Source organism: Macrotis lagotis, chromosome 3 (assembly GCF_037893015.1).
Source record: "Macrotis lagotis isolate mMagLag1 chromosome 3, bilby.v1.9.chrom.fasta, whole genome shotgun sequence".
Classification (NCBI taxonomy): domain Eukaryota; kingdom Metazoa; phylum Chordata; class Mammalia; order Peramelemorphia; family Peramelidae; genus Macrotis; species Macrotis lagotis.
This window is the reverse complement of record NC_133660.1, coordinates 204285204-204297344: the sequence shown is the minus strand read 5'-3', so window position 1 is coordinate 204297344 and position 12141 is coordinate 204285204. Positions and strand designations below refer to the sequence as shown.

The 12141-nt window shown below is 31.4% G+C and overlaps 1 protein-coding gene across 2 annotated transcripts in view; it reads right to left on the bottom strand.

Annotated features, from left to right (window-relative positions):
* TAPT1 (transmembrane anterior posterior transformation 1) overlaps nt 1–12141 on the bottom strand; it is a 125246-nt gene that overhangs the window by 37741 nt on the left and 75364 nt on the right. For both annotated transcript variants that reach the window (XM_074229744.1, XM_074229743.1), the window contains exon 3: nt 12012–12130. In XM_074229744.1, coding sequence (XP_074085845.1) covers nt 12012–12130 — 119 coding nt within the window. The remainder of the gene's footprint in view (nt 1–12011; nt 12131–12141) is intronic.

The following is a 12141-nucleotide window of genomic DNA, read 5'->3' as shown; positions in this document are numbered from 1 at the left end:
AGATTGCAAGATTATCAATTTGGGTGCCTGGAAGATGATGGTATCCTTAATAGATATACAAAGTTCAGAAGAGAGGTGGATTTTAAAGAAAAGAGGAATTTTGTTTTCTATATGTCAGCCTTTGGGACATCTAATCCTGAATACAATAATTCAAGTGAAGTCAGATGAGGCCAGAATCAGATTTTCACCTATCATGTTCTACATTAGCTATGTTAAAATGACCCCTTAAAGGCCACATATTGACTAAGAAAACCAAAATTAATATTATCTATGTTGTATTTTTGTTTATTTTGTTAAACATCTCCCAATTTAAGTTTTCATTATGAGGCTGAGACTTCTGCTCTAGGTCCTACACCATTCCATGCTGCCTAAGATATCAGTAACTTTTTAATTTCCACAAATAACTATAAATTCACAAAATACTCTATCTTATACATGAAACTGCTATTATAAATCCCCAAATAACACTTTACATTTATTTCAACAGATTCACTTACACCAGGACAGATAGCAACCCTTCAGTGCCATCTCATCCCATGTGATTCTTATACATGTGCTCCCAAAGTCTCCACAGAGCTAGATATCAGTATGTTATGGGCCTTCCTTAACTAACTGACCATTCATCTGTTATCTCTCACAGTCATGTTAGTAACCAACTTGCTTCCTTTTTCCAATCGTACATTTCTCACATGATACTCTTTATACCAGTGATATCAAATTCAAATAGAAATCAGAAAACCACAAATTAACATCATCTATTTCAAAATCATATCCCAATATTTTAATATGTTTCAGTTGACACTTGGGAATTTTGCAAGCCTTATACCACTTTTTGTGACTAGGTGATCAATGGATACAAGTTATAGTCTTCTTAAAATTATAAAATATTTCTTCAGTGACTTTTGAGTCACCCCTAACTTGGATTCTTTAGAGATCTAGGTACTTCATCAAGAGAAATTTGTCTAATGTTTAATTTTTTTAAGGAGAATCATTAAAAGCAGTGTACAGTTTCTAATTTGAACCACTTCCTTCCTATTCCATTCTGGGTACAGAATACTGAGAATGACATAGTATACTGGTATATCTATATTTAACTCAATGTATTAGGCATTTCATCAGGTAGTTTTCATCCATTTGGGTTTTCCTATAAGAAGTAAACCTTTCTAATTAATTAGGGTTCTCACTGAGGAAGCCTTGTGAAGTTCTAGGATTTGATGCAATTTACACTTTACTTTTTATATTATACATTGAGTCCAATGTCCTAAACTGTTGAGATGTCTGAGTTTTGTATTAGCTGATCCTCTTCAGTTTTGTGCCAAATTTGAAACTTTGTCTGCAAATCTCATAATCAATGCCATCTATGCATTTATCAAGTCAGATAAAAATGTTAAAATTATTAGGAACAAAGTCAGGGCCCTGGGTATATTCATCAAGTGCTACTAAGATAGTAATGGCTACCTTTCGGGTTCAGTTTTTCAACAAGCGCTGAATTTAGAGATAGAGAAACCAGGTTCAAATCCTGACCTTTTGCCATTTCTTATGGATCAAGGGTAGGTTATCAAATCCCACTATTCTCAATAGAAAAAGGAGAATTGTGCTCCTACTAAGAACATCTGGCTTATATCTTTTTATCTAAATTTGTGAGGTGCAATGGCTTCTGTAATGTTGTTTATCTGTTATCTTTATACAGAGTCCAAACATTAGCATTAGGTTAGGTTTAAGTGTGTGACCTGGACTTAAATCTCTTAATTTTTCTGGGCTATAGTTTCCTTAGTTGTAAAATTAGGAGATTGGACTAGAGGCTTCTAAGGACCTTCCCAACCTTAAACGCATAAGAATATGAGAAAATTATTTTAGAATATGTTAAAAAAATTTTTAATCAGGCTTTTTCTCTTAGCTCCTTATTACCAAACATTTGCAATAATTATATATGTATATATGTGTATATATACTGTATATGCACATATGTACACACATATATGTGTGTGTGTGTGCATGTATATTGTGTGATCCCCACTTTCAACTTCAGTCCAATTTCTAGCCCACACAAACTTGTTGTAAAATCTTCAGACAGACAGGTGAATTGCTTATTTGATTACAGAAATTCACACTCTGACAAAATAATCTCATAATTGGTTGTCATGGAGATAACTATAGTATTAAGATTGAGGATAATGACTTCAATTATAGGGGCAAAAGAAACAAGTCTTGCTAATGAGTGCTCTAAAAATGAAAAAAAGATCTAGTGTTTTACATATACCTGAGGTATAACAGATTTACATTTAAGATCCTAACAATCACATTACATATGCACAGAAATGGGGACTATATTAGACTCGTAAAACAAAGCAGAAATATACTAACCTGATTTTTAGCCCAGAACACAAACTGTCTCAATTACTTTTTTTTTGGGGGGGGGAGAACAAGGTGGGGTGGAGGTGAGAGGTGTAGGAGGTATCTGGACCTTTGACTTCATTAGTGCAGAATGTTCACAGATCAAGAACTCTTAGGTAACTTCTAGTTTAGAGAGTTACCTGGGGACATTGAGATATTGACCAATGAAAGGGCACACAGAATATGTTAAAGTAGGATCTGTATTCTATCTTCCTGTCTCTAAATTAGCTTTCTATCCACTAAGCTATGCTGCCTCTTGTCTCAAAATAACAGAAATTTTGAAAGAATATTAACATTCCAAATAATTTCTCAGGAAATCAGTAAATTTATACATGGAATCCAAGCTTGAAAAAATTTCAGTCTTCCAAATTAATTAAAACAAAGTCCTTCATTCTTTTTGCTTAACATCTTTCATAGATGATTATAAAGGCTTCCATAGTTATTAATCAATACATCAATCAAATACTATTTATTACTACACGTCAGGCACTTTAAAAGGTGCTGGGGTTACAAGTGCAAATAACGAAGCATCTACATAGCGAAGTATCTATATATGTATTCTAACAAGCAAAGGGGAAAAATGGAAAGTTACAGATAATATGATCAATAGCTATTCTTTATTTCCTTTTACTTTTTCCTTCTACTTGATTTCCTATTCCTCTTTGGTCCTCTCATGTCATAGCCCTCAATGAACACAGAAAGAAAACATGTGAACTAAAACTGGGAAAATAATACAAAAAGAATAAAGGCATCAAGGGAGAGTGAAGAAAGCAATAGAAGGGACAGAATGGAATAATTCTCATATTTAATTGGGAATATGGAGGCAAAAGTTATCAAAACACATGATAAACATAGAAGCAATGCACCACTATTACAAGTTTCATTTTGTAATAAATCCTGTGGTTCTCTATTGAATTGTTTTTTTCTTGGTATACTCTGACTTTTGTTTACCTCTGAGACCAGTGAAGGAATTTAAAGATATTTAAGAGTTTAAGCAAATAGTTTAAAAATTTAAATATCTATAAACTAGATTTTTTAAAAAATGGGCTTAGTTTTATTTTTGTATATATATAAATATACCTGTATATATATATATATATATATATATGTTGTAATTTGTATAGAAACATTTACATATATAAATTATATTTATTTGTAAGGCATGTTTCCATAGATTGGTGAAAATGTTCATATTTCCTTGAATCCCCAAATTGAAATTATTTGCTAAATTCTAGGTTAAAATAAAGTATTAACTGTAAATGAATACTTTATCATTTAATATTTTATCATTAAAAGTTTTCTTAGAACTTAAATTTATTTCAAACTATTCTAGAAAGAGAATTTTTAAAAAATAATTTCTTTGGGTGAAACATTTTGATGTTTGAAAAGTAGATATTGTTTATATGATAGGGACTATATTTAGCATTAAATGGACAAATAAAAATATGCTTGTAGTTAGCCCAAAAGGCATAATCAAAGATTAGTTTGGGAGTTATTTTATTAATGTTAGAAAAAATGATGTATATATAAAGCAATGTACATATTTTTAAAAAGTAAGCAACTAATACCAAAGGGAACTAAGCTGCATTCTTATGTATGAAAAGCATATTTCCACCCCAAAATTATTAATTCTGCCTAAGTTGGGTTTTTTGTACTGTGATAGATTAATTTTAACTTATGCCAATTTGGCCAAGAGCATAGAAGGAAAAATCAGGGTTTTACTCACCACAAGGAGTCCCTGTGACACCATATTCCATCCTATAAAGGAAGTGAAAGTGCTCCTCCCTTGGTTCTGATTTACAAGAGAGAAAGAGAGAGAGAAGGTTGTAATGTTGCTACCCTACCAAAAAGGGTCATTGTGAGGAAAAAGGTGGACAACAAATTCTGATGATAGAAAGGCTAAAATGGTAAATATGTACCTAACTATATAAGCTACTTAAAAAAAAAAGACAGCTAGGTCATGGTAAAAGGAAACATTGGCTTCCTTACTGAATTTTACAGAGTTTTTCCTAAGTGAATTATAGTGCTAGTAATAACAGGATACACCAAAAATAAGGTTTATGTGTAAAAAAACCCTAATTTTAATTTTATTTTACTTAAATTTTTTTTTTTTAAATTTTGAGCCTGGGTTTCCCTATCTTGCCCAGTTTGCAAGTACAGTGACTACTAGCAGGTTCTTAATCAATAGTGATCACCAAGTAAGTTTTAGCCTGTTCTATTTTTTTTACCTAACCTGGACCATTTGTCTTTGTAGGCACCCTGTTAGGCTTATGCTGCAAAGGATTCATCATACTGATAGTGGCCTTAGGACAGACACCCAATCAGCTTCAGCCTTACTGAGGCTCAGAGCTTCCAAAATTAATCAATATAGTTTCTCTCGCAGTAGGATCTACACCTCAGGCAGACCCACTAAACCTGGGATAGTAAGTTGAATCTTAAAAAGAAAATTTTTTTTAAGGTTTCTGCAAGGCAAATGGGGTTAAGTGGCTTGCCCAAGGCCACACAGCTAGGTAATTATTAAGTATCTGAGGCTGGATTTGAACTCAGGCACTCCTGACTCCAGGGCCGGAGCTCTATCTACTTTGCCACCTAGCTGTCCCCAAAAAGAAAATTTTTAAAGAGGAAACTATATGTTGAAAAATAGAAAATCTACAACATGAAAGAAAATCTAGTAAGTAGAAGTCTCAAATGTTTTTAATTTATAGTTTTAGAATAGGAAGATGAACTAGAATCCTTCAATGGAAGTAGTTTATCTGATAACCTATTTAGTTCCCCTCAAAGGTCTCAGGAAAATAAGACCTAACTCTAGAATTAAGATGAATTATCAAGAAAAAAACCCAAATAAAATAAACAACTGTCTTTTATCTATTTCAAAAAATAAACAATTGCTCCTAAATAGTTTCATATTTTAAAAGAAAAGTAATACTTTACATTAAATGAAAGGAGTCCAAAATCACTTAGCACTATATAAAGAAATTTTTTGCAACTCTTGATGAGATTTTGACTTATAATAATAATAATCCTTTTATTCAATTATAATATCAAAACAAAAGGCATATCTTATTAGGGTAAAGTAAATCAACTACAATATTAGCACAATTAAAAAACCAGAACAAATTGATTATTTTGGGTGTGAATTTATAAGAAAATAATGACTTGGCAACCTCTTCATCTGGCACTAGAAAATTTTATACCTGAAAACCTCTTTTCAAGACACTAGGATTTTCTTAGTTAAGTGAACATAAACAGGTTTTCCAAAGAAATTATAAATTTAAAGATCAATTCTTATAGAGATTTCAAAATGTGTAAAACTTTATTTCAATAAGCTTCTAGAAGTTATCTCTAAGGAAAAGTAGAAAAATTATTATGTTTTGATGAATATGAAAACTATTTTTAGTCTAGAATTCAACATACGACAGAATTTCAGAGATGAAAGAGTACTAGGCTAATTCAACCCACATCATAAAGAGATCTACCACTACAAGTCATCAGGCCACTACACATTGGGACAATTCTAAATTTAAGTTTTATAAATCCTTCAAAAAGATACTCCTCTAATATATTCTCTTCTCCAAGCTAAACAATCCCAGTTCCTTCAACCAATACATATGGCTCTTGACCTTTCTGGTTACTCTTCTTTGGAAGGTCTAAGAAATGAATACAACACTGATTATGGTCTAAACAGCATGTAATCATCACTGAATACAAAGGAACTCTTCCTTCTATATTCCTGAAAATTACACTGTCTTCTGTGGCGATCACATTACACTGGTGGCTCATAGTGAACTTGTTTTCCATTTGAAAATCCAAGTCTTTTTTCAAACTGTTCTTTCAAATCTTTATCTCTCCCATTTCAGACTTGTAAAGCTGATTTTTTTTCAACCAAAGTTTAATAAGAAGTAACTTAGTATCACACAAGGAAATGTCAAGATCATTACCCCTCACCCCAGATTGGTTACTTTACTGTAAACATTTTTGAATCAAGAGTTTATTCCAGTTATTGATTAATTTAGCGATTACAAATTTTAAGCTTCTATCCGAAAGAGACAATTGTGTCAAATACTGATACAGATGACTATACAAGGACTGCAAGCCATTTGAGAGTGAGGAATGCTATTTTTTGCCTTTATTTGCTTCCCAGTGCTTAGCACAATCCCTGTCACAGAGTAGGCACTTAATACTTATGACTTGCTTACAAAATGGTTAATATTCATCAAATTCCTGATAATGTAAAACATACTGCAATTCTGAACAGTCAGGATAAAAGGGGTAGTGACTTATAAGATCGTTGCTACATAATCAAAACATGTATTTCTATTCCATTGAAATAAAGAATACTTGTAAATTCATGATTAACATCAGGATACATACAAGACAAGTTTATAGAAAATGGAAAAATGTTTCAAAGAATAAATTTTAAAGTAGATGCTAACTCAGGGGTTGGCAGAATTTGGAAATGTCCAATACCTGAAACTATTAAAAAAATGAAAATGGTTAACTAATTCCAAGAACCAAAAATGTCTACTTCTAAATGATGAGGTGTCAAATTAAAATTCTGTCTCTCTTCTCTCTCTTTCCCCATGTAAAAAAGTCATCTGAAGTTACTATGAATGCATTATATCTTGCTCACTGTACCATAATCTAGGTGTCATCTGATAAAATAATCTTTTATTTTAAAATTTTTCAAAGGAATAAAAAAGAAACCTGATAGAATACTTATGGGGAATGAAGGAGAAGATCAAGTTATAGGAAATAGAATCAAAGGAAAACAAGGTCAGACAAATATTATTCAACTTATTTACTTATCTCAAAAGTTCTTCTTGCCCCCTTTCCCCTTAAAAATACAAAAGGAAAATCTAATAAATGGAAAAAGCAGATTTTATTTGCCAAAAGAGATGCAATACAAAAGATAAAATGTTATATTATGGCTATAGGCAAGACAAGTCAAACCAAAGTGGGGAAAACATTGGGAGTAAAGCTGTAGAAAGGAAGAAGGAAATGTTTAGCTATTTCCTGAATATTTAAGTCTAGAATTATAAAAGTAAAACTTACTATATCTAATGTATATTTAATAGCCCTTTAGCAACATATGCCAATGTTCTCAGGAAACTATTTAAAAAAATCAATGAAGAGATTAAAAAAACTATTGTTTCAAGAATATAATATTTTAATGGTGTTCTGAGTATGAAAATTATAAAATGCTCTATGAGAGCAAGCTACAAAAATAGAATACAACACAAACTATTTGCCAAAATATTTCCCATTATTAAAAGCTAGAAATTATAGGGAATAAAATACTTTCATCATCATCATTATCAAAGCTGTGCCTAGAAGATATTCCACAATATTTGTTCAAGTTCTACTCAAAAGTGGATATTTGTCCCAACAGAACAAAGGTTAAAAACCCAATCCTTGTTTCTTACTGTACTAGAAAATTAGCAATTTCATGAATTTAGTAACTGAGTATGCTTTGAGTAAGCTGAAAAATAAGAAAACCATTTTCACAATAAATTTTTCATGTATTCTGAAAGATTATGTGACAGATGCCCTCTAGTGGCAATTTTTGCCTATAAGACCTTGAAAAAAAGGGAAGAGGTAGAAGAAAAAGTAAAACTTGACTGCAAATCTTCACTTAAAAAATTCGTCAAAATTAAGTATCCTACAGCAAAGCATTTTAAGAACGATAAATTAAGAAGACTACAAATTGCCTAGAAATAAATTCAAAACTTCAGCAGATCTGTATGTAAGAGAAATGAAAGAAACAGGTAGTAGTGGCCTTTCCTTGCATATTAGGGAAATCTGTGATTCTCTGAATCCTTCACTGCTTACAGTTACAACTTATGTAACCAGAAGAAGTAGAAATCACATAAAATGTATCTACAGCTATGATAGATTTGTATATAGAGAAGAGATGATACCTAAAATAATAGATGATTTTTAAAAAAGTATCCAGGAGTTTAGGTGCAAGAGCACTATTTTTTATGCATGTTAAGCCTTATTTTTTTTAAAATACTTAACTATTAGTAATATCACTTCTAGAAATTAAAATTTGAGCTCTATATGTGTTTAATTTTTTAACTATTACTGTAGAAACTACCACAGACAGTCATTTGATAAGTCTCTTCAATATTATGCTCACTTCATAATTGATAAATGAATATAAATCGTAGTAATCTTGTCACTTTCCATAAATTGCATCTTAGATTTTTTTCTCAAGTTTATATAAAAGGTTATAATTATCTTTCTTTCTCTTTTTCCCCTGGAAGTAGGAAGAGCATAAAAAGAGCTCTATCAGACTCCCATAAAGCTCCTTGGTTAAGCTTATTTTACCTTGATTATCTAATTGATAAGTATCTTGAAATTATCTAATCTTAATAAGACAACCACAATGCAATGAATAAATGAAATCATTTTCTCTCTAATGTGAATAAATAGAAAGATATAGATAAATCCATTTATCTGTATATTCACTATTTAGAGGATATATTCTATAGTAATTTTAAAAAGAAGGGCAATTCATTTTTCCTCCATCCATCCATCCATCCATCCATCCATCCATCCATCCATCCATCCATCCATCCATCCATCCAGCTAGATAGCTTTTTTCTCCCCTAGATGTGATTTAATTATTATGAAAAACTTCACATAGAGAAGGGAGAAGCCTTCCACTGATACAAATCAGAAACTCATCTATAACTTAGCATCATCTGATTATTACTGAGAAGTTAAGTGACTTGCCCATGGTCATGCAGCTGGTCTGAAAAAGAAGTAGGACATAAACCTGTTTTCCTGACTTCAAGGCTACTAAGTTATGCTGCCATCTTTTATGTACAACCTTTTAAAAAACAAAATTTATATGCCAGTAATATGAGAAAAAAAGAAATTTTTCTTTATTCAAGTATGAAAGATTCACACCACTCATCATGAAGTTAAAGAATCCTAAAATAAATTTTCCAATTGTTATCATAGACTTATTTTTTTCATATTTGGCTGGGTATGTAAGGCTTATGAAACAAAAGTATTAAGCATAATGAAGAGATGATTCTACATAGGATTGTATGCTATTGTATTATAAGGCTGAATTCTTTATCAAAATTTAAGATCAAAGTTTAATAATTTCTAATATTTTACAGCAGAAATAGAAAAAGGGGGATTCTTCCTTACCAAAAAATAATAATTTTAAAGGGAAAACATGAAGGTCTTTGAACTAACATATCACATTTTAATATTTTTTATTGTGAAGATGCTGTGAGACTAGTCTTTTTTTTATTAAATGAAATTATATTCTATATACTGAATGCCTAGTAATTTTTTAATGGGTCAATCTGCCATGGCATTCTTGTTGTTTATTTACATTCATTGTGTATAAACATATCTATTTTAGTGTTATTATAGGATATCTATCAATTTTATAATTCAAGGAGTGTAGAGACTGGCAAGTTAAATTCTCCATTCAGAGTAATTAATTTTGTGAGTTCAGACACTATCAGAATGGAAAAATTATGATGCTGAAAAGTAATAAAATACTGTTCTTCAGGTAATGGATTATCTTTGAGTTTGACCATGTCTCCTTTCAGAACCTCTTTTAAAGGAGGTATCCTAGCCATCCTGCTCTATTCTTCTGAGTTTCTCTAATATGACCCCTCAGGAATTGCCCTTCTCTTTGCAAACTGTCTTTTGTCTATCTTTGTATCATCCCCAGGGCTTATTAGCACAGTACTTAGCAAATACTAAGTGCTTAATAAATATTTATTTACTGACAAATTTAGTGAAAAGTATCTGCATCATAGATATTATGATACTGAACATGCTATTAGGAATAAATATTTCATTTTTATAATTTTGGAAAAATGAATTTGAAATTGACTTGAGTTCTACAAAGACATCCACTACAGTGGAATTTTATTAAGAAACAGGTGTGTGTGTGTGTGTATGTGTGTGTGTGTGTGTGTGTGTGTGTGTGTGTGTGTCTGGGTCTTGCATATATGATCAATGCTCAGTACTCCAGAGCAGGTATCACAACCTTAATCAGTAGTGGGTGCCTCTCTGCCCAGGAGTTTGTCATACTAATGAAACTCTAGGATCAGATCCTATAGGGAGATTTCAATATGAGGGTAGAGAGGAGAGCTAGAGACTGCATTAGGGTCAGGAACTACTTACAGTGTGAAAACTTCCTCCTTCAAAGCCAAGTCGTGACTCATCTGGGGCAGATGACTGGAGACTGGGTGATCTAAATGGGGGTGCATAATAAAGTTCCTAGAGGTCCCAGGCAGAACTCTAATTTAGCCTTCAGGACTCCATGGCTGATCATTCTTTACTGTACACATTGTGGGGCTATAGTTTTGCTTTATTTTACAATGAATTACACATGACCTAAACATGTTATGTGGATACCATTACTAAATAGACACATGAAGCAATATTATACTATACTAAATAGTGTCTTCAAATTCAAAAGCAATCACTTTATGCAGTATAGAACAAGGGAAAGAATACTCACTGTACTTTGGTCAGAATGTCTGTATTTGAGTCCTTTATCTACCAATGGCTGGATGAGTTTAGGCAAGTAAAACCCCAGTTTCCTTCTATATAAAATATATTACTTACCTCATAAAGTTGTTACAAGGATAAAATGATGGATGCTTAAACACTTGATAAATCTTTATACTACACAAACTTCATTATTACTATTATTATTATTCAGATGAATAATTCATGGTGTAGGAAAAAAATAACATTTAACCTAAGAGCCAGAAAATAAGATTTTTCATCTGTGTGATGTGGACAAGCCCCACCTCTGTCAGGTTCAAATTCTTCATTTATAAAAAGTAATAATACCTATCTCATAAGGTTGCTCCAAACATCAAATAAGAAAACATATATAAATTGCTTTTATCCTTAAAATATTACATAAATATATGTCATTATGTTAGGAATTTATATTTACTCTTGATAATTTATAAAAAAGCATGCAGTATTAAATTATGTCTTTGTATGTAGACTTACTTAAATAATTACTTTTGAGCACTTAAGAACAAGACATGATAGTAGATATGAAAAATTAAAATAGCTCCTTTCAGCTACAAGAAAAGATTTAAAGTTGCATTAATCCATACCTGCTAGTCTCATCTGAGAAAAGAAAAAAAATATTTTAGGGAATACAGTATCACGGATTAAGAGTTGGAAGGGATTTTAGGGATCAACTATTCCAACACCCTCATTTTTACAAATATGGAAATGGAGCTTGATGTTAAGAAATTTGTGCAAAGTCACAAAGCTAGTTAATGGAAGAACCAAGACTAAAACAAAGGCTTTTCAACTCACAATTTAGTAACCTCTCCAATATATCATTTTCTTGCCTACTAAATTATTCATTTGAACATATTAGTAGAAAAAAAGAATGTTTTGAATCAAAAACCTGGAGGATGAATATTTAATTATTATTACTTCAATCGAAGATCAGATAACAAAAAAGTATGTGTGAATTTTATCTTGTTAATTTGTCCCTTATATTTATTTGCAAAGTCTACTTAGAATTATTCTCTGAACACAATCAGTTCTGACAATGAAATAATATAAAATTTTAAAGTAAGTAATGGTGTTTTTAAAAAACCTACCTTAGGCCATAACAAGGCAAAGTGAAGAATCGGAATAATGCCAGAAAAACTCTCAAAGGAAGTAGGGTGAACACATAGAGAAATGCATCCAGGCACAGAAAGATTCCAAAAATCATAAGCTATATATTTT